Source organism: Hippoglossus stenolepis, chromosome 7, assembly GCF_022539355.2.
Source record: "Hippoglossus stenolepis isolate QCI-W04-F060 chromosome 7, HSTE1.2, whole genome shotgun sequence".
Classification (NCBI taxonomy): Eukaryota; Metazoa; Chordata; class Actinopteri; order Pleuronectiformes; family Pleuronectidae; genus Hippoglossus; species Hippoglossus stenolepis.
In genome coordinates this window covers 14,426,147-14,450,501 of record NC_061489.1, presented here as the reverse complement: position 1 = coordinate 14,450,501, position 24,355 = coordinate 14,426,147, and the positions used below count along the sequence as shown (strand labels likewise).

Below are 24,355 nucleotides of genomic sequence, written 5' to 3'. Positions count from 1 at the left end.
AAATGAAACAAGGGATTTGCCTGATGTCTGAACATCGCAAAACTCACTGGATTCAGGGTCTGAGTTCCCATCTCCCTCGGTGCGGCTGTTAGGTGACGTCTGCTCATAGTACTCCTCCTGGGGGAAGCTGAGGGGGAGAGGCTGGGTGGTGCTGGCCGTGCTGCTCGGCTCTGGGTCCCCCAGCCCGCTATCACTGCAACTCTCCTGGGAACCGTCTGGAAGATGGAACGTCACACGACGCTGGGTCTGAGGCACAAACAACAAGAAAGGCGCTGTTGGACATTGTACTTGAAAAAAGCTGTTTAAAAGTCCCAGAAAATGGGAAAAGGGCCAGTAAACAAGCAAGTACAGTGGTGTGTGTGATTGAGTACAGAATAGAATGTTAAAGTTCGGTCTGACCTGCAGTTCTCTGGTGCTCACAGTATTGAAAAATCACGTTGAAAGAAATCGACAATGTGGTCGTTTTTTTTTCGGAAACAGTTTTTGGTGGATAATCTATAGAAGATAATGAAAACCGTTTTCATAGGGACTTTTTTCGCAGAAGAAAGTAGCTCCAATGAAAAGTGCTCACAGCCAGGTCTGTCTGCAGGAACAAGGACAGTCCTCCTGGAGAGTCACACTGTTTTAAAAATGTAATATTTCACTGCTTTGAGCGACACAATTTAAATTCCTTTCACCGTTAAGGTGAGGACAGAAAAATCTTTCCCCCACATAAAACCCAAACCATCTGCATTAATAACACTAAATTGTTTTATTTTATTTGTCTTATTATCAGTTATACCCAGGTTACTGCTGCATGATATATTGTTTTGTTCTCTTACCCAGAAAGAAATATTTAAACAACGTTGTTAAAAGCGTCTGTCATTCAGGCAAAGCAGGCACATTGGTATTAAAGGAAGCATTTCTCCCTGCTCCTCTTGGCACACCACCACTGACAAACAAATATGAATAATATCTTCATGAGTAGCGACAACACTGCTTGTTTATGGGTGAGTGAGTACTGTGAGACAGCATTTACAAGGGGAATCCTTGCCTAATTGAATCAACCGTAGTTGTTACCAGCACTGCATCCATCATCCATACCTGCTTTGAGTCGGAAAACAAAACAGAACTGCATCTTGTCACCGAGGGGACGAAATGAAGCAGTGACCTCATAACCCAAAAAATGATTTCTGGTCTGTTGAGCCTTGTGGATTACTTTTCAGATAATACACTGTCTACGAGATTCATAATTGAGACTTCCCATAATAGATGGGATGTGTATTAACAGGTTGAACTATGTCCTAGTTTCCCCCTCTCACCCAATTCAGTCACAAAAGGAGTGGGGCCGCGTGTAGACACTTTGATTTGTAAAGTCTTGGGGATCACAGGCGTGCGGGGCATTTTCTTCTGAAAGGTTCAGGCCTCTTTGATTTCTCCCGAGGTTTACAGAAGTTCATGCTGCGACCTTTCTGAGGAGCTAAAAAGGAAAACACTTTTTCTTTGTGTATATGGTGGTGTCTGCCAACATGGTAGCAGCTCTTCAGAATACAAACAATCATTGGTATTGCGAGGGGACACTGGGTAAGTTTGCAGATTTCATCTCGGTTGTTTTTTTGTATATATTTTCCATAAAGTTGGAGAGAAAATAAAATATGGAGAATGAGGAGATGTAACTTGGCTTTGAGGCAAAACTAAGCGTTGTCGGGTGATATATGCTTTGGCTTGAATTCATGTCCTCACATGATTTCTGTGTAGCATCGTACTGCATCACACTGTATGGGGGCATAAAACCCATAAAATATAATTACGCCCTCAGCTTCGGTTATTGCAGAGAATTTTATTCGTCCCATTATTCAAACTGATAAGAAGATTTTTTTTTTCTCAAGAGCAAATGCAACTGCGGCACGTACGACTATCTTGATTTGCTTCAGTGCTATAGCAACAAAAGCAATATGCAAGTCCTGAATTAAAAAACATCATTAACACATGCTGCTCAAGCTCAGGAGGAGGTGATGTCTCTGTGCGAACATTTTTTTTTTCTTCTTTTCCTTAGCCACTATAGTGCGTGTGTAGATGAAGCACTTATTGTTCTCTGATAAGATTAAATAAGGCCAGGAAAATAGAGCAGAGGGGGAGAGTGAAATAAAGTCTGGCACTAATGAAGGAGAAACTGCCAAAAACCAAGTGCACAAAAAGCTTCATTTAAAAACTATCAGAGAGGGTTGACTAACCTAAATCCACACAATTAGCACCCCGAAAGCACAACTGAGTGGTTTTCAATGCTGTGCTGGTGAGAGAGCTAGCTAAATATTCTATTTACTCGATTTATCTAGATCCCGAGGCCACAAATCACAGTACGTGCGTGGATGTGTGTGTCAGTGTGTGTGTGCGTGTGCACGTGTGTGTGTGGTTGGAAAAAGACGGATGAGAAATAAGAGAAAAAGGGTGGAAAAAGGGCATGCAGCCAAAGAAACAAACAGAACACACGCAACCTTCACCCGCTGTGTAAGATACCTCTGAACCTGAAGCTTTCCGTTGCTGTTGTGTCTATTAGCGAAAATAGAAAGGGAATTGTTACCTGTTCACATGCACTGCACGCGGAAATATATGAAATGCAGGATTATAACGATTCTCTCTTTGACTGCAAGTGGCGTGACGTTGTGCCGCTAAACCGCGAGGTGTATTTCTACAGTTCGGAGCAGATTGGGATGTTTCCCCCCCCCGTACTCTCCTCATGATTTTATTCATTTGCTGAGCCAGAGAGGAGATGAATACCTTGTTGGCAAAATCATATAGTTCCGTGTGCCATGTTTGCCCACGCTTTCAAGTAGTGTAAATATCAAGTTGTTCTCAAACAGTGTTGGCAGCTGTTTCTCAAATGACTGCAGAAGCGAAAGTCCAGGTTCCAGCAAAAAGAAAGAGCCCACTTACGGAGGGGCTGGCAGCTCCACAACAAAGCATGCTTCCTCGCCACATGATTCTAATTATTGGGAACTTGCTCCAACAATTGCATCCAGAATCTATTAGAACAAACAGCTGTCCGTGACAATTAGGACATAATCATTTTACATGAGGGAGTGTCTTCGTTTTTAGGCTCCTGTTTACCCGGGCCCATTCAAGTCGGTGCCAGATGTTAAGAAAAAGGCCTAATTTGATTCCACGATACACTCAATGCTAAGTTGTTTAGCTACAGTGTTAATTACAATTAAATGCCATTAATGGCTGTTAAATAAATTGAAAGTTCGCCCGTCGGCGGGATAATGACACGTGCGACTGAAACATTAATGTCGAAAGACAAACATGACAAACACAAACAAACATACGCAGAGGAGTCAAGGTGAGTGTTGTGCGAGGCTTTATCACTTATTTAAAGAAGCTGCCAGAAATCCATAAAGCAAAGACAAGCTGCGGTAAGAGATATCAAGACCAAACAAAGCCCGTTCAGCCAGATAAAACACTGCCTTGAGAAGTATTTACACAGAGATAAAATGAACAGGAGAGATGCATGCCAAGTTCTGCCATGTAATAGGCCAGCCAATTCACCCCCCCCCCCACCCCACATCCCTCTCCCCCCCTCTTTGGTTACCGCCCAGGCAATAGGCAGATGGGGCTGGATTCACGGGTTAGCAGATTAGAAGTCGGTTATATTTAGATACAGAGGAGGAGAGGCCAAGTAGCTTCCACCTTTGGTCGACATCAGCTCTTGAGTTTTGATTATTGTATATACTTTCTCTTTCTCTTCCCCGACAGCCACTCGCTAGAAATAGCAAAGAAGTCGGTGCCCGCGTGGAGAAGGACCAGCCTGACAACCGCCTCACTTTGAGTGATAAACAGGGACCACTTAGGAGTGAATCAGGGGAGATTGGCTCTGCCATTTCAGATAAGGATCAGCTCGCGGGCACACCTAGACCTGCATAAATCTGTTGCGAGAGGAGATGCTGATTTGTCATGTCACACATCTTATGTGCAGATAAGAGAAAAGAGAAAGAAAAAAATAGCAATGGCACAAGGCAATAAAATGGAAAAATCAAATTGAAAAAACGCTGGCCCGGATGTTCCTTTTCTTTTTGGTGTCAGCATCCTCCCAAAAAATGTATTTTCAAGTTACGGGTGTGTCCTTTCTTTTTGTACATGCTGTTCCAGAGCAGCCTATTATGTGTGAGGTGAATATGCCACTGTGTGAAAGGGAGAGTTAGCAGGAACATGCTAGAGGGAGGTGATATTAACAAGTGGGTTGAGATTACTGGGTGATTTTTGACGAATCAAATCCATTTTTTATCGAATTAATCCGTTATTGAGTCATCATGACAGTGCCACATGAACTATGGCAGTATTAGTAATAGCCCACTCTCCAGTCCTATCTAAGTAGGGTCTTGCTATAAAACTTTGATAGCAAAATGTTATTAATGTGATGCCGTAATTACATATAACTTAAACCCTCAGATAATGTATCTAACTGTTAGATTGCAAATCCACATCATGTAATACCAAATATAAAATATAGTAGAAATACTCTGCAAAAACTAAAGTCAGAGCTGAACACAACATAGCCTTGTGCAGGTTTCCCAGTAACAGCATGGAGAAAAGGCTGAACAACGTGTTACAGTGTTATTGTATCAAGCTAAACTTCACAGTACAGCTGCTTTTGTTGAAGAAAAAGAAAATAAATCTTTAAAACGATGAGAAGAAGCTGTCGATGTTGATATCATTTCTGTGCTTCATGGGAAAATATGTCACTTGAGAATTGACTGCTGCTATTCCAAACAGATACGAGTTAAACACTTTGAAGAAAAACATTTAACACCTTAACAATCTTACCCACAGTTCTTCAATGATGCTCGAGTAACAAAGCAATTTTAAAAGAAGGATATAAATATAGTAGAGAACTAAAAAAAACATGGCTGTTGGGTTTCAGACTTTAACCTCCTCAAAACGTTTACTTTACAAGGGTCTCCTAGTCCTAACGGTTGCATAACGATTAAACCACAGAAGTAGGACATTGAAATCACCATGTGTGTGACACTGTCGTAACAGACCAAGCACATGAAATGTATGATGCTCATGCACATGCAAGAAAGAGCAAGGCGCAATGACTTACATTCACAGAGGTAATCTTGCCAAGTTGACAGGCCTCCTGCAAGGACAGAAGAACAGTCATCTCACATCCACGTCTGAGTACAACTTTTTAAAGTCAGTCAGAGTTCACAAATGACAACCATCATAGATTTCTGGAGTTAAAAGTCTTTTTTTCTTCTGTTGGAATTGAGATTTAAGATATATATTGATTTTTTACTCAGACTCAGTTTGTACAGCACATTTCCGTGCTCGGCTGGCACACCATCAAACCGGGCTGCAGAGCACACACCCTCTCCCCAGAAATGTAAAGAATAGGGCAAACCTGACACCCTGACAACACAAGCCATACAACTGACACTTTGATAAAGATGTTTTCTCTGCATGTCAGGGAGGAAAGTGAACGGAATATCAAATGATGCATCAAAAATTAACAATAAACAGCGACAAGCTTCTAAATTGGGAACAAAAGACACCCGCAAGCCTGCAAAATAGCATCCTCTCTCTGGGGACCGAGATAACTCTCAGAGAGATAAGAGTATTTAATTTTTAATCACCAATTTTGTTTTCTTTGTACTGTGTATAATAATCTGAGTACATGACTTGATTTGCAAAGAAAATAGAAGAAATCTGGCAGTGAGGAGCCACTTAGACAGACGAGATGCAGAGAGGATTGCCGGGGTGGAATGCAAAAAAAAAAAAATGAACAGGAAACAAGTTCATGTCAAAGGATTATTCCGCAATAATTGTTCACCCAGGGACGCTGCTACTGACTGAGCGATGGAGCGCTACTCTCCAAAATCTGTTCATCTGAAACAAAGCCGGGCTTCATGGTGGACAACTGAGAGAAGTGAGAAAAAAGTTACAGCTCCCAACTTCTGACAAACAACTCCCCTCACACAGTGAAACTATTGCGTTGGGTTGTCTCTATAGTAAGAGCGGATGTTGAAGCGCTTCAGAGATTTATGTGGGAAACTATTAAATCCTCTCATTGCCAAGAGCAGATGCACAAAATACACTTATGTGATTTGTATATTGGTAATAACACTGTCAGCGTATTCTGTATCAGCAATGTGTCGCCAACATTTTGTCTGTTCTGCAATCATTACAAGATCAAATATAAATTTGGCAATATGGTCAATATTTTAAATCTTCTTCAGGTTTTTGTTCATTATGAAATTATATTGTTCTATGGCAACATTTACATTTTCAGTGTTGAGACTTGTTTTGGGACTAGAGGTGATTTATTTAAATAAAAAACAAACAAAAACACAAAAACTAAACAAACAAACAAAACTACAAATGTGAGATAAACCCCCTACCACACTCTACCCGCACCAAACAGCAGACACACATAGTTAGCAACAAGCTTGAGAACATATTTCTTTGCTAAGTCTGATACACCTTTACACTCAGGAGTAGGTAGGAGGAGACCAAAACAGGGCTAAAAAAAAAGACTTGCAGGGTCAGATTCTCGTGGCTCCAAAATGAATAAAAGTAAAAAAGAAAACTAAAATCACTGAGCATATCATTGACAAATATATAATAAAGGTAAGAATGAAAACAGGAACACTCACTTACGACTATCTTTACTTTTATACTACTTTGTATGACTCTTACTTTACCGATCATCATCAGACTGACATTGTGGTTTGACATGTTGCGGCACAAATCCATTTTTTTCTTCCCGTTTTGCATTTTTGAGCACACCAACATGTGTCAGGTGTGTTTGAGGGGCGACTCATTTGCATCCACTGACTGGTCATTTAAAGCTGGGTTTTACTGGAGGCTGCCATCAGCCAGTTGTTTCTTCTCCGCATAATGTTTTATTCAACATCTCGTGACACACACTTCAAGTTAGAGACCCTGACAACCAATTAAATATATGATAATGTACATGAGGGATCTGAGAAGGTGACCTACGGTTGTCTCACATTTCGATAAAATTCAAAATAGTAGTTGTACGTATGATTGTCGGAGACCATTAATGTCTTGTTTTTTATTGTTTTTTATTGTCCTCCGTATGGACTGGTCGGTGACCTCCTCTCTGTATGCACGCCTCTCAAACTAGCACTTTCAAAGCACCCGCATGCGAGTATGGGAGAGAGTTATGCTTGAGATAAATGCATTTGTTGGTGAACCACATCAAAGTAGAGAAGGATGTCTTCGTGAGCAAAGGCAGTGGAGCTCAAACCAAACCTTTGATCACCCCGGGCACTGTGATCATTAAAATATTGGCTAAATAATTGATTAAAAACACCAGACATTATTGTGCTCCGTTTCTGCAGCCACATGTATCACGATTTTTAGACATCGGCTGTGCAATAGTGAATGCGGTTAGGAGAGAGAGGAGCATATAGTACATATTGCATTATTGTTTTTGAATAATTATATCTGATGTTGTTGCAACATGTAAACTGCGGAGTAGTGTTTGAGTTCTCCAGCACCGAGCTGCAGAGGGAACAGGAAGCAGCGGTATAACCTCTTGGCTCCGAGCTCTGGCATGGCAGGTTGGCACAGACGCAGAGGGCCTGGCTAATAAAGGCATAGTCAGAGGTAGGCAAGACTTATTTCCAGAGGTGCATAGGTGACTGGAAGGAAGCTAATATTACATGTACAGTTAAAACTAAGCCCATATGCAGGAGAAAGACAACTGGAAATCAGGCATATTAAAAAATAAATTTTCCATCAGCTTTTGAACACAGGCTAGTCAAGCGATCTCCCTCAGTACATATGCATTTACATTTAGAGTATAAAAAATGAATACAAATTATTATTCTAACTGCTGGAGAACGAGATCTATATTCATTACTGTAACTGCCTCGCTCTCAGCATGAAATAAGAAAAGCGAGATTGACCTCACACTCAGACCAATATGTGGAAACATTATTCTCACTCTCTCATAGGTGGAGAACAAAACACATGATGGAGGGACAACAATAAATATGGTTAAGTCATAATTGCTGGTAATTGACAATATTTGCTGTTATTGACGAGGTAAAACTCAATTTCACAAAGTCATATTCGAATTTCATCAACGTCTGAACATATTAAAGCATCTTCCAAAAATACAAAAACACGTTTGGTAGCAGCTCCGCTTAAAAATAATTCATAGCCACAGAAATCATTTGTACATAGATGGACATTTTTAAAAAGTTGTTTTTTCCAGGCATATTTAAACACACGGACAATCAAATTACTTCCTCTGGGTTTCCAAGGTTTTGTTATTCCAGTGTCTTCGATGAGATTTTGTTCTGACCTCTGTGAACTTGATGGCGCTGACACTATGTGTGCATGTGATTTCCCATTCCTCATTTTCAGCAATTACTATGACTGGTGTCAAAATATCCTCTGGCCTCACAACGACCTTTTCCACTACGAGATAATCATACAGAAAATTAAACCCAATGTTAAACCATTTTTTTTGAAACAATTATCTCCTTGGCTAACTGGCAGATCTCAGGACCATATCACGATATCATCTGTGGTTGTTGATTTTTTTTTTTCAGCTAAAGTAACAAGTAACAGCATCAAGGTTCCTCGCTGCTGTTTGTAAAACAATTTTTTAGAGCATATGATGTGATAACTTCAAGCTACACTGAAAGCCTTAAAAAAACCCTCATCCCCGGGGTCCTCATGCTCCTAATAGTTCAACACTAATGAGATCTGCGGCTCCTGTCTCCACAGCCTCCCACGTAGCAGTTCATTTCGTAATGTAAATACTTTTTGAAGGTGGAGAGAGGCACAGAGCGAGACAAACAGACAGGGAAACATGCCAGCTAGCCACAGTCTCCTGAGCGGCCAGAGCTCACCCTGGTGTATTTCACATTTGTTGTGACCGTGACACCGGGAACATCGGCGAGGCTCACTAAAGTGCTGCTGTTCAATTTAACTAGTCTCTCTGCAAGAAGTTTGCGAAAAATAATGGTCAAGATGGACTTGTCTGCGCTGCTCTGTATTCCATAAATGTCCGCGCAGCACCGCAGTCACTGAGTTAAGCCGTTTGGAGAAGGTGGGAGAGAAGCATGTGGCCTGCTACCAAGTGGCTATCCCCACGAGACGAGATGGATGTGTCTGAATTTATCAATGGGAGGAAAAGGACAGCTCTGTCAGGTGGCCACACACATGCAGACATATGCACATATAGTAAAAATATCCAGAGTGGAAGACTTGGACGTGGATTGCCATCTGCTCGCGGGCACGGGAGACGGGAGACGGGACGGCCTCAGCCAAGAAGCGGTGCGCACAGTTCAAGTTTACGTCCCCTCTATTTCTGGCGAACGCAGCACGTCTTAGACAGTGTGATAAAACTGTTGCAAACAAAACACCTCCTCATCAAAGGGGGCTAATAAAGTCTTCAATATACTTAAGTGTAGCCTTAGATAAATAGAATCCCCATTCCCCACTGCACTGGTGTTCAGTTGTCCAAAGTGTATTGATGCACTTATTGACATTCAATAAAGGGAAACCCTCTCAGCGAGCCACACAGAGCGGTGTAAATCGTGCACACTTCTGGAGAAGTGTGCACGAGGAGCAACTTTCCTCTAACACAATTACTAGACAGCAATAATGTCACGGCGCGTTCGAACCCAGATGATTTACAAGTGGACAACATGTTGCCTTTTCATCAGCTTATTATTATTAAGTGGTCTGTATATGTGTGTTTTCCCTGGACATCCCCCCCCCCCATCTTGCTTCACTCTTAGTGAGGTATTGATCCTCCCAGTGTACCGGCCCCTCCTGATTTCATTAGGCTAGCTGCTGTTAATTACTCCACACTCTAACCTTTCGCTGTTTCATTTGGACCGACAAATTGGGTGAATTAAAAAAGGGGAGGCAGGAAGAAGAAAAGAGAAAAAGAAAGGGGAAAAAAAAAAAACGCTCGCAAGCAGCTGTAGTGTGGACCACCCCCCCCCCCGCTGTGGCGCTTGTGTCAGAATCCCAAGCGGCGTAATAATTAAAAAAGTTCATCAATGTTCTCTTTGCTCATGAAATTATGCAGAAGGAGGCTACTTCAGTAATTGTTGCAGAGGATTCATTTACAAAAAAAACTAAAACATACCAGCTACATTAGATCCAGTATCTGGGGAGTTGAAGAATCAGGACTTCTTTTTTTTAAAAACTTATTTATGTATTTGTAAAAGGTTTCTCAGCTTTCAGCAGGATGATCATTAAAGCACATTTTATTCATTTATGCACCTGTATTTACAAGGATCATGTCGCAGTCTTAACTAACTTCTGAAATTTTGTTTTACACAAAATCAAAATGCAGCAGCCGTCTTGACTGACACACCAATTTGTCTACTTAGCGAAGGTATTAAAGGAGCATGATGTGACACATGGCTGCAAAGTTATAATTAGACTAAGTTTAATACCTTATTTCATGAGATTACATGCACAGTGCATGGCATCTAAGCACACTTAAATCGCTGGGGATGTAATTGATTAACCGTATGAGACTGGAAACCAGATGATGAGGATGATGCTCTAAATCCATGTTCAATCAATATAGCTACTTCCTACACACTGAGGGATTATTGACAGAAATTACTACCAGCTTTAATTAGTGACTTACAACACATCAGATCATTTCTGGCTTGGTGCATGAATGTGTTTATGCTACGTGAGTCACAATGCATTTCGCTGCCACGACTGCGTCAAGCGATCCCCTGCTGTTAGAGGGACAATTCTTCAGCGTGGACACATTACGGGCCGGGCAGGTGACACTTATGGGATCTTCTGGATCCCTAATATAAGAGATGCCCTTTCCTCAAGGTTGAGTAGTTGAACACATTCTAGATGATGCAGAAGGAGCCGTTCAGAGTCCCCCCCCCTTCGGCTGTGATAATAACTTCATCATAATTAGCTTGGTGGTGCTCACAAGTGTTGAATTGTCGGTTGCAGTGGGATCTGGGCTGATTTATTGCTTGATTTAATTACGTATCAAAATTCAATTAGACACGCTTTCAACCAAATTCAAAGTGAGTTTTGTCAAGCTGTCCCTTGAAATCAGGCGCGGCTTGAAGGACATCCTTCATAATGCTGTGACAACTAACTCAATAATTATCACTTAGCACAAATCAGTCATCTGCTAAAAGATGAAGAAAAAAAGAGAAAAACAACACCCCCAAAAAAAAGGCTGTTTTAGAGAAGAAGTGATTTTTTACTTAATCGCACGTGTCAGCTCACATCAAACGGCATCAAGTGCTGTGAAACAGACCTTGATTCAGTGGTGATGTGAAGACGGTTGCAGGTACTTTGCTAAGTGGAGATACATGATAAAATGCTCTCTGAGGCTTACAACGGCTCCGGAAGTGTCTCAGCTTCTTTACCCACATCGCTCAGTGGCTGCTCACCCCCTTTCGCGCCAGACTACACCAGGGAAAAGACGGGAGCTGTTTTGAAAGTGTCACACCAGCCTCCGAGAGCTACATTAATCTTTACTACTATGCAAATTCAGGATGTCATGGTGTCTATGCTAAGTAGCCGAGGAAGGGGGTTATTTGAGCCGGAGGTCTCTAACTGAAGTGCGGTCCTTCACCAGTGTAAATACACTCACTGTATTGCATTATAGAGACACACCTTGGTAGTACTGTGTGGATCGTGTTTGACCATCAGCCCTGCCGGTATCTTTTTTACTTTGTGAAACATTGATCCAGTAAGGTGCCAGAAAAGTTCCATTGGGATTTTGATCTCTACTCACTTGATGACATCGTTTGTGCAGTTTCTCAGTGGTGTGAATGCTGTGAACAACCCACTGTCCCCACTGTCCCTCTTGTCCCAAATGTGTTTTATTGGGCTGTGACCTGGGGACTGTGCAGATCATTGGTGTAAAGTAATTTCCTGGAACCACCTTGAGACAGTGATACATTATCTTGCCAAACAGAAAAAAAAACCAGCCCTTTGAAAAACCAGTGCACACAGTGTCAATATGAAGGGCTGCACCTGGTCAGCAACAACGTTAGCTGTATTTTTAGAAGCAACAGTATCATGAATAGACTGCTGGCCGGCCGTGAGGCATTTTTCTGAGGTTTGCTTCCTGCAATATTAAGTATTCCTTTCTTTGGAGAGATGACCCCATTGCCCTTCCTTACAACCAAGTTCAACTGTGCCCACACACGGCTACTGTTGAAGCGTGCTATCTTTTTTCTTTTTTTGCTTCGAATTGTCTTGTAAAAGTGAGAAAATATTTCCTCAACTGTACATTGACCTGCTACTTTTTGTGCCTCTTAACTGAAACAAAAAAACATCCCCATTGTCACTTAAGCTGGGCATACACAATGTGATTTGATCCCATTTGTGACATGTCAGGACTGTGTCTGCACAAAATGCCTAACCCAATAATAGAAAATGTAGTTCATGGCAGGACGCAATTGCACAGCAAGAAAGAAAACGAAGTAGATGAAGGGGTTCTTGCAGAACCGAATGTATTTACAATACAGGAGCTTCATATGTAGTTTGCTTTCTTTCTGCAAAATAACCAAAATATCTGTGTCTTCCAAGCTACCAGAATGTCCATATGCCGAAACTCTTGGTTTGGTATATCTTGACACACAGAGTGACACGAATGTAATCAAGGCAGCGTGCCTCCCCCTTGTTAGCATTGTCCGCAAACAAAGCAACTTCTCCAGAGCTGGTCTGCCGACGGGGAAATCAGAGCTTTGGTTTTCCATCTCAGGCAATTTACTCGTACAGTGCGAGGTGGAATTTAACAACATTTCTATAGTCGCGCAGTGTATACCCGGCTTTAGCAGCTGCATTAGGCACATTTGGCAGACATTGTATAGTGTATACCATGATGTTGATTGACTGTATTTTCAGGGAAGTGCTTAGGTTTTAGTAAGCCTGCTATTTTTTTTCTTTTTCTGTTAAAAAATCAAAGCCCTGCAGCAGCTAGACACCCACTAGTGAGGGTCGATATATTGTATGTGAGACGTCCCGCTGTACTCTGACATCATTTTATTCTTCTCCTGTCTAGTGCAACAAGTCCTCCAAACTAAACAACAATAGATCACTTGTCCCTGCACCCTCTAATGTGACTCATGGGAACATCTCCTGAAATAGCCCCTGATATGGCAGCAGGCGTACCAGACCTGTGTCGTCATGGTCACAATAATAAACTCATGTGTGAGCAAATTGAACAACCAGTTTAAATCATGGTTTAGGTTTAAAGAAGTACATCCTTATGGTTAGAGGAGCTTCTTCATCATGCTTACAGTGATACGCATGCAATTAACGTTGTGGAGCGGTTGTGGCTAAAACAAAGATGATGGTTGGTTTCCAATGGGAAAACAACAGCGATCTCCAGCGTCAAAGTGCCGCATTTTGTCGTCCCATAAATCCGCCCTAAACCCGCGTCCTAACACAGACCTCATTGCTCTTTACACTATGTCATCTGATTTCCTCCAGTTACTACGCCCGCCAGAGGTCACCTGGCAATAAAACATAACTGCGGGTCATAATAAGAAGCTGTCAGAAACGACCTAGGGGCATTTTGTTTAACAGGGGGACAGGCTAGTTGGTGAAAGAACATCCGCTGTAGCTGTCACAGTCGCTGATGATAATCTTATTAATGCATTAAAACATCCAGACCTTTGCAACTGACTGAATATGCATTGTGAATGTGATATGTATATTAAAAAAAAAACATTTCCAATTTAACCAAATCTGGACAGAGCAGAGAAATTAATTAAAATGACACAAAATATACCCAGCGGCAGGACCCCGTATTCACTCTGTATGTTATGTTCTGGTTCATATGTTCGCTATTGGGCTCGGTTTATGTGCAGCTACAAGGCATGGAGATTAGATGTTGCTGCAGGCTCAAAGATAAACCAAAAGGATACATGGGAAAAGCAAGTGATTCGAAAACAGTATGTTCACTTGGCTGTGGAGCATTAAAATATAGAGATGTTATCTATAATGTTTCAGTTACGAGTCGCTGGAAATAAAAAATAAAACACCCCGGCCACCCACCACAAGGTCGCAGCCCAGTAGCAGACAGGAGCAGCGTTGTAGTTTTTTTATATCCACGTAACCTTACATATGATTAGACTCGGGCTACATCTAGTTTTCATTACACCATGTATTGATCATTACTTTTACCATCAGGGTTGAAAAAAGCACTGTTGATTTAGCTTGAAGAATACAACACCCCCTGATGCTGACAGGAGGCGGGAGAAGTTTAGATTAAATTTTGATCATCTGCATGATCATAAAGACGAGTAAAGATTTGCCTACTCTTCAGAGATTTTGTTTTAATGATTGTATGTCGACCAAAGGTTCCACAAGACCTTAAGTGCATTTTCAGTCTTGTCCAATGACTTTCACACTAAGTGGGTAACGGAGCAACCTGGGCACTGTAAACCTTGCAGAGGTTGGATCAAAATCAGGAAAATAATTAAAAATGGTGAAGGATTTGACTGAGGTGAAATTAGTCACGGTGTAGTCATCGATGACTCGTGCTTGGAGCTGACAGGTTTAGCTGGACACTGAATGAACCACTCATCTATGTCGACTCACGAATGATTGACTCACTGTCTGAAGGAAGGAGCTGCATTACCAGGGAGGTGCACGTAATGAAGTGACCACTAGGTGCACTGTCAAAGAGGAAACACGTAGGACAAGACAACGGACGGTCCCTGGATGCGTCAAAACTTCAGATCATCAGGATTCCCTAATAATGCGAATTGTTCGTGCGTTTGATCTTCCTCCCGCTGAAACGCCTGACAGGTTCCTTCATTGAGACTGGCAGAGGCATTGTCCATAGATTGTGATGTGCAGTGACATGCCGTATCACAGGCCCGTGTTTGAAGCAAAGAGAAGGAATCATTGTCGTTCACTGACAAACACGAGGCACAATGATGATACTGATTAATGATTCTCAGAACATTTATGGAAATGATCCTCCTGGAAACTGGGAATTGCTCATGACTTAAATTTAAACGCGCAACTGATATCCAAACGGTTAGCAGTAATGTCATTCAGCTAATTTCATCACAGTTTCAAAGTGCACCCGCTGTCACTCTTCACATATCACTGTGGGCATAAGGATCTCACAAAGAAGGTTGTGAAACATTAATAATCCGCACAACTGTGGCATTGATATAAATTCCAATGAGAAGCCGGGAACAAGACGTGATAATACTAATATATTTAGATTATATTGCATATCAATCTTTCGAAATATAACAACCTCCTTTCTATGGGTCTTACTTCGAAAAGAATGCATGTGTTAGTAATGTGATCGCGATGCATTAATCAGTTTATACGTTCCGATATCAGATTTATTAGAGATAACTGGAATGTGTGTACAACATTTACTGTTGGTTGTAAGTCAAACAGTTCTGTCATCACGGCTGCCAACACAGTACATCACCACTGAATCTCACTGTATCTCAGAATAAAGATTGTCTTCCTTTATCTGCCAAGGACCAATGTTACTTTACAAGCAGGTATGATAAAAGACATTCTTGCAAGGCCGATTAAAAGGAATGTTTCTTTGACACCAAGGAGTTTATATAAGTTTCATACAATTGAAATATTACAGTTTAAGCAAGTAGGAATTTTAGTATTAGCAACACATTGTCAATGCTTGGTTCATAGTGTCTATAAGGATGGACGACATGACAGCTCCCCAAAAGTGAAGCCAAAGCATTGCTGTGATCATCATCTGGTGGCTGGTTGCAGTATAGGTCACACATCCCACCATCTCCATGTTAGTGGATGGGACATAGACCAAAGTAAAAAGTTACAGTACCCGTCAAATAAAGTTTTCTCAAAGATGTTTTCACTAGTTCTGATCACACTGTTGTATGTCCAAGTGTAAATTCAGTGAAGTTTTGGCTAAACCTCTGGATCAGCATCATCCATCTTTTCATACAGACCACACAAGTCAATACCTAGTGATGGAAGATGCTGTGAAGTGAATGTCAACAGACTTTGTTACATTGTTAATGAGATGTTTTTGTGCTGAATCCTCCATTCTTAGTGCTTTGCTCTCTACAATGGACAAACAAGTTGGTGCCGGTCAGGTGTTTACTTCTCTCGGTGAAATGGTCGTAAAGCCAAAGACCAGACAGTGGAATAGGTCAATAGACATGATTATTTAAAGAAGTCCACTGTAGAACGAAGGAAGAAAACTACAACTTGCTGGTTAATTACTGTAACATTGGATGCACACAGGACACACAAACTACTTTGGTACCGATAAAATATTAAAAGTCAACATTGTCAATAATCAGGAAGAGACACTATTTCTCCCACTGTCTCCCTGTCTTTTCTCAGGTGCTTCGTACGTACACCAAGCCAGATGTTTATTTGCTTTCTGTGGCTCGAAAAAAACCTTTTGGACATAAATACACTGTCCAGACGTGGCAAACTTTTAAAGTCTTTCTAAACATGCAGTACAAAGCAAGTATAATCGCAAACTTTCAATGCTGGACCAGGGTATAACTTTTTCTACTATGTTAAAAGACGTAAACCTGTGTGTATAACATACAGTACAGTTTATTTCATATTCACTGATAACTTGGTACTGTGACTCTGACTTAAAGAACTCAGACAAGCCTTCTTGCAAAGACAGTGGCACAGTCTTGGTGAAACATTGATAAAGCACAGATACAAGGCTCAAAGTCATATCCCCATTTGCTCCATGCATATCTTCCTCAAATATGTTGATGTCAGTTTTTTCTGGCAGTGCAGTCGGTGAAAAGTGTGTCATTGATGTAGTTCAAAAGCTACAGAGTACAGAGCTGTCTCTCTTCCCCAGCCCGCCTCGACCAATTGGGGTCCGTCACCACCGCTGAACTAAAGTTCTCCTCACAGCTGGTGTAAATTTTCCTCCTCTCCCTCCACTGAGCACCAGTCATATTAATATCTTTGTAGATGGCAAACGTGTGCTCCAGGAGGCCAGTCCCATGTGCTGTTTTCCCCTGAACCTCTTGCTGTTTCTCTGGCCACAGCCAAGTGCATTAACATATGTTCTCACCGTGCACAGTGCTACTCTGCATTGGTAAATGCCTTATTACAGCAAGAACCGCTCCGTGCTCTTCCACTGAATATCCAAAAGTAGTAAAACACAGCCATATCTGCCCACTCAGAACAGTAGGGATGTGTCTCACATGACGGGGGGCTCCTTAACATTTAGTCAGAGGCCCTCTTTGCGAAATTGATATTCCTCCTCCTCTCACAGTAATGGCGGGTGGTAATAATGACAAATAAAGGCAATATTGCAACTGGATGGTACACACTGAGCATAATAAGGTCATCGGCTGGTTGTGTGGGGTTTTTTCCACCCATATTTATGCCTTTTTAGCATGCAGAGTCAAATTCTCTCAGTATGACTTACATCTCTAAAGACTACACCAGTGTGAAATATGCAAAGGCAGAGGGTGAGAAAAATATCCCGAGCAATGCACCATGCTCTTGCCTGGAGAGCGTACACACTCGTAATCATTTGTAAACTACCATTTCCTTTTATCATTACATTTGTTTTTGTGTTTTTCTTTTTTTTTGTTTTCGTTTCCATCTGAAGTAATTCAAAGATATCTTAAAAAAAACAATTCTTAAACAGAATCGCGTCCTTTACGATCGTAGCAAAATTGGGAGATGACAATAGCTATTGTCTAAACAGGCTTTTGGCAATGACGCACAAAATAGAACCCACTGAATGGAGCAAACTGGCAGGAGGAGAAATAATGATGTGCGGGAGGCACCTCTCAAAGTATCGCGGGATGTTGTTTACAAGGCATCAAATGTTTGGAGATAATTTAACAAATGAGTGTATGTGTGAGTTTTCGCAAATAACCCAAATAACCTAATCTGTTCACAAAGCGAAGATGTGATGACATTCAGGAAAACATTAAACACTTAAACACAACATGAATTAGAAATGCGGCTTGATTAGTAGATGCGGTGAAAGCGTTCCTGGTAGGGCGACTATAAATTGTGAAACAGTAGAACAGACGACACATCCTCTACGAGAGCAGCTTGCGGATGATTATGTTGATTTGCTGCTAAAATGCAGCTCCGGCCCCTTGAGGTCGTTTGAATTGGTGTGATCGCGGTCGTTGGCTCCTTGGGATTTTTTATTTTTTATTTCTAATTTGGGGCGATCTTTGTACTGTCTGCCGGAGACACAGTTGTGCTGCGTGGATCTGAGGACAGATTCTAAAATAATGTGTATCAAACACCAACTTGTCTTATTCTTACAGAGAGAAGTGGGGGCTGGCATCCATGTCATCCTGCAGCACCGCTCTGATTTATAATAGTTGGGAGGAAAAAAAATAAGAGGCCAGGATACATCACTGAAACATGAAGGCATTGAATAATACTTTACTCATGAATAAAATCATTAAAAGAAGCTCTTTTATAACTTGGGCCATAACCATGAATTTTGAACATTTTATGATTAATGCTTTATCTATAAATTAAAGGTTTTGAATTTCAAAGCTTTTTTATTTATATATTTATGTTCTCAGTTATTTATGATTTCATTCTGGTTTTGACGGGCCAGATCACCTGAGGACACAAGTTCTGTTTGCTTTAACTTTTGAGATCTTTTTTTTTCCCCAGACAATCTCGTTTGGGCTGCACCATTGTGCAGACTAATGAAGCCTCAAAGGCTTTGTTTAAGTCATTAAACATGGAAATCTAACTGCACAGTTTACTTCTAATGGCAAACAATTACATGACGCCAACCTGTCCAAGAAAATCAATGTCAGGAAAAAAAAGAATTTAGGTGAATTGCTCAAGTGTTTCGAAACACTTTGACGGGTCATTTACGAGTGGATGGTGAACAGATATAATCCCGTCCACTTTTATTTGGTACATATGATATGTAGATATAAAACTTACAATAATGTCAACTGAGTATAGTTTAAGAAAAGACAAGAAGGCCACATGAAGCGTAAAGTAAATACTGCAACCACTCTGCTTGTGGGTGATAGGTGACAAGGTCCGCTTCATGTTTACAGCAAATCAATAATGATTAGTAGAAGAATCCTTGGGCAGTGGTGAGTGTGTTTTAGCCGGAGCAGCGCAACCTAAGCAAAAAACGGGTCTTGACATATTGACCTAAAACGTAACTGTCTGGTAAGTTTATTAATTTGAAGTAACTGAATGAGTATGAGTTCATCTAAGGAATGGGACTCAACAGTGCATTTCGTCATTAAGTGATATTCAAGAATGACTTTTTCCCCTTGAATTTAGATTCAATTGAATGGTAAAAACTGCAACCAGATCCGGAGGCTGTCTTATATTCCTATCAGTATTTAACACTACATTAGAGGGTTAATGGTCAATGATCAACCCTAGAACCATCAAGGTAACTATTGTAGATTCCAACATGTGTTACATCTATACTGCTCCAATTTGAAGATTTCTATATCCTGCAAACTTTAACTACTCTACACACGGATCACAGTTTATTTCGCGTGAATAGCACAAATAAAACAAGGGGGAAGACTTGTGAGATAAATGTGCAATTGTACAGGGGGAAAAGTGTTTAGCATCTTTCTCTCATCATTTAATGTACACCTGTCACTCCGCAAGGCTCATTTGCACTCTAATTTTCAATTAATCTGTCCCGTTGTTTGATATGATGATTTTATTATAATGAATGTCTGTTTATTCAGATCTCTGCAGTGGCATTTCATTAATTATAACGTGAATAATTTAATTCATGCGTACTTAGTGTACTGTTTAGCGCTTCCGCAGGTCTTACTGTCAGAGGGTTGGCTGTGACACTCACTCCTGATCGTGTGTTACCGCTGTTGTTGTCTTTAATCATTTCCTTTCGCCGTATCCTCATCTTATCTAGCGGTGTACTTGTACATGAGTTCAGATGTATATTTTGATCAGGACTATTTTCCGTTGACAGGAGAAAACATGGTAATCATGTGAACACCTGCAGGATGATGATTATCGTCTGGGTATTCTTGGGTCTTCTGCTTTCATGGATTCGCTCGTGTACGAAAGTATAATTTGTTGCAGCAGGTCAAATGCGATAATGATGCATTTTAAAAGTGCACCTCAAGTAGAATCAGCTAAAGTTACATTTTGCCTGCCTTAAAATATAGTCTCAGGTCGACTCTGGGACTCGGTAATATCCACCGGTCAGGTTAAGATGCTTATACATTCGCAATCCAGGGGACCGGGCAGCTGGACTGCAGTCCTGGAGCGCACAATGACTTCCCATTAATAGGTTGGGGAGCGTGAGGGGAGCCCGCCCTAAGCAGAGATTTCCATGTGGATGTGGCCTATGGCACAGGAGTACCTGCCCCCAGCCATCTGCACTGATTTGACAAATGATTCTATATCAAAGGCCTCTGCACTGATTTGGGTGGTAATTGATTGGAAGTGAGGCCCTCAAATCCCTGATTGGTTTAGCTGGATGTAGTGGGGAGATATGCTGTGGCAAGTGAGAGGAAAGGACAGCCAGCAGGAGAGAGGGAGCGAGCGAGAGCAGTGGAGGGGATCGGGGAAATCTACGAGAGAACTCTGCCTCATTTGCACTTTGAGAGAATCCAGAATGAAATGTTGTCAGATTTGTGGTTTTCCACACGCAGTATAGGCGCTGTACAGTTTTTTTCTTTTCCAGATGATCCCATGCAATGTCAGTGTTTGTGTTTCTTTTTCTAATGCAGCTGACAGGATATCCAATTTGTTAGTGTGTCCGCGAAGATTAGATTTCACCATTCAGAAAAAGGGGGAGAACTTGGTTAGAAATGGAATATTATTGATTTGTTCCACATGGAGGTGTGGTCTGACGCAGAGATGTTCGCATGCGGCGAGTTGGCAGCGAGGGAGCATTGGTTAATGGTCCTTCGTCAATTTTCCCTGAATTCTTTATGCCATTAACCCTTATTGTGGAAATCGTGTGACAAGGGAGATAATATCATACGTTGAAGTCCTTGGTAGTGATTTGCATAAGGGTTACCTCAACCTCATTAAACTGTATCTGTGTGAGGATGCACACTGAAATTAATGAATGATACGCTGAAGGCTTATTATATAAAAATGATCTTATATCCTTTATATTATTATAAATCTGATGGTTTGGACATACTCTCCAATCACGTTGCATAAAGTGGGGACGATCCCATCAAATTACCGTTGTGAATATAATCCTATTCATGCATGCACACCTCCATGTGTGGCCTTAAAAAGTGCTTGTATTTAAAGTGCATGTGTGCTAGCCATGTTGTGACCAGCCCTTCATGTTGTCCCACCACTCATGTACGCCATGTTGGACATTCTGTAGAGAAGCCAGGAGACTGTGGATCCCTGCTAACGCAACTGTGACAGGGATGCTCCGTACATGTAGGCCTACTGCCTTTATTACACGGCAGGCTGGCTGCGTTGCATACCTTTTGCCATTTGGCACAGACATGTGGTGCTTGCTAGTGACAGATGCTGCACAGCACTGGTCCCAGAGGTCACGAATGACCTTTTGGATTGTCTTTTATTTTCAGTCACAAAGCATTATTTGCTTGACGATGGCCACCGATGCGACCCCAGGCAACCTGATTGAGCCGTCGGTTGTTGCTGCTTGTCTTCTGAGATCACATTTACCTCAAATAAATTGTGTGTGTATGTATGTGAGAGGGATTGTGTGTGTGTGTGTGTGTGTGTGTGTGTGTGTGTGTGTGTGTGTGTGTGTGTGTGTGTGTGTGTGTGTGTGTGTGTGTGTGTGTGTGTGTATGCTTGCATCGTGACGTGAGTGTGGTCGCAAATTTTCAGGAAGATGCCTCGCTAACCACCCTCAGTCTGCTTGATGCCTCTAACTAAGCTTAATTGCTGCATGACTAGCCTCTTGTTTGGATGCCAGAGGGATTTTCTTTTATTATACAGAATGAATCATCATTAAGATGTGCTTATTCAGTGGCCTTTCCTCGGATTCAGAAATGCTGCTGGATCTCTTGAGCGTTACATCTGTGGCAGTCGGCGTGTTCGCATTTGTATCCAAGTTGAACTTCACAGGAAAAAGAAATGTGCCTCGAGAAGCAAGGTGTCTGTCTCGCAAATTTCATCACTCAATTTTTTAAGTCAGGTGACATTTCGCCGGGGAGGGTCTCATTTTGTGTGGAGTATAAAACTGTGAATTGGCATCCCGGAGTCGCGCGGTTTTGGTTTACCTTTGCAATTTCGGAGCTGGCAGGAACAGGGTGCAGCGCAGGCCCCATACTGTCAGAGGTTCTTGCTCCCCACCCCCATCCGTTGCCCTCTCCATCTGTCACCTAACTAGATTGCACCGTTCACACAGACACAAACATGCACTTAGGCATGCATGCACACACATTCTTGCCCACGTACAGACTCGGCCCTATCAGCCAGAACACCAACAGCTATATGCAAAAGTAAAGAGCTCAAAACCAACTATTTACTCTGTAATTCGTTGTTTGCGCGGCACACGGAAAATAATGTGCTCAACACAGATATTTCTAAAGTTTCTGTTTAGCACCTCTGTTACAAATCTCTGCAGTTAATTCACAGAAATATGCATCAATGTGAGCATCCCTGTTCACATTTACTCCTATCCTGTTTGGCAATAATGAGATACAGTTGTTCATGCTGTGGATTCAGATGAAAACCTTGTGAAAAACATACAATTTTCTACCGCCTCAAGCCTGGTGTCAGAAATATGATCTTACTCTCACCTCTTACCCCGACTGCCGTGCTGTAATCATGCTCTGAGGTGAGGCCACGCATCAATTATTCACCAGAATGCAAGATTTTTCACCCTTTATCTTCTCGCCAGCTAAAGGAGACCATTTAAGAAAAATAGAGAACCAAATAAGGGGAAGAAAAAAGAGAGAAGAGCTGCTCGGCGGGATGAATAAGAGAGTTTGCCGTAGACAGACAATGCTCTGGATGTGAGTAATAATTGTAGTTTAACAATGTGTGGACCTCTGGGATTTTCAGTATGCAATATATGGCCTTTAGACTAGGATCACTATGGAAACCAAAGGCCCTGAACGACCTGCAGTGCCCACCCACTCGGACAGCCGTTAATCATCTTCGCTCAGATCCTGGCACTGCAGAATTTGGCCAATGTGTCAAGAAGCAATTATATATACTTAGTGCTTGGGCACCCGATCTCCTCCCTCCCTTCTCTTTCCTCGCTCTCACACTCTTAATATAATCACAGAGCAGTCAGTTTAAAAGCCCTCTGTTCATTTCACTATCTGTCTGGGGGATGCACACAATGCAGATGAAGAGAAGTGTAAAAAAAAAACCTGAGGATATTCTATTCTGAGAGCCATTACAATCAGAATATTCTTTTCATATAAATCATATTCAGCCATTTACTCATTTTGCCAGCCTCCTGAGCTGACTGACATACTAAATTACCCCAGCTGGCCCAATGCATTCGCTGCACATATTGGGTTGGTGCGGATCACGGAGACTAATGTGAGCTGACGAGAGGGAGATTATGTTCCGCTGCTAACAGCTAAAACGTGAATAACACCATTCGGCAAACCCACGGTGTTCCCCATTACATCAGCCCCGATCAGCTGTGTGAAAATGCAAAGAGAGCAAATCGGAGACAGAGAGAAGGAGCCTGACGGAGACGAGCACCCAGGGAGTCAGACACACACGTCGGATACTTTGTAGGAGGAGACGCGCTCCTGTGTTTAAACTTCTGCAACATCCTATCACGGGTGGAGAGAGAGAGACAATCAGATTCAGAGACAACGACACCGACGTTGATACTAAGACGCGCAGATCAGATATTCTGTGAAAGGTAGAGAAGCGTTCCTGTATTTAAACCGCTGCAACATCCTGTCGTGTGCTGTTTGAAAATGTAAAGGGAGCAAATCGGAGACACAGAGAATGAAACTGAGATAGATATATAAACTCAGGCGCACGGATCAGACACCAGAGCTACTGGAAGAGACGTGTTCCTGTATTTAAACTTCTACAACATCCCATCATTTACTAGGTCAAACTGCAATTTCTCATCCACCTCATCTTTAATATGAGAGGTTAAGGTTCCCATGTGAAGGACATGGCGTGTAGTTTTTTGTCGATTGCTCTAGTTTTGCCTTGATTTCTTACGATAGACATGTTGGAAAGCGGTGTCTTATTTTATCATTATTTACAGCCCCCACCAGCGGCCACAGCTTTCAATGCCATCAAAGTCGTTGTGGACAACTTGCGGTGCATTAGCGACGTATAGAGCGGTGTTGGGCTTTTGAACAGTTGATGACAGCCTGTCAGACAGCTTCCCCCCCCAATGGACTCCTTTTTTTTTACCAAGGTCCACTTTTGCAGTAAGCCACTCTCCATCATACCG

The 24,355-nt window shown here is 41.8% G+C and overlaps 1 protein-coding gene across 2 annotated transcripts in view; it reads right to left on the bottom strand.

Annotated features, from left to right (window-relative positions):
• The window catches only part of pcdh11 (protocadherin 11), a 124,942-nt gene that overhangs the window by 48,236 nt on the left and 52,351 nt on the right, over window positions 1–24,355 (bottom strand). For both annotated transcript variants that reach the window (XM_035162109.2, XM_035162113.2), the window contains 2 exons: window positions 5,081–5,116; window positions 48–246 (listed from right to left, as the gene is read on the bottom strand). In XM_035162109.2, the coding sequence (XP_035018000.1) occupies window positions 48–246; window positions 5,081–5,116 (235 nt within the window). The remainder of the gene's footprint in view (window positions 1–47; window positions 247–5,080; window positions 5,117–24,355) is intronic.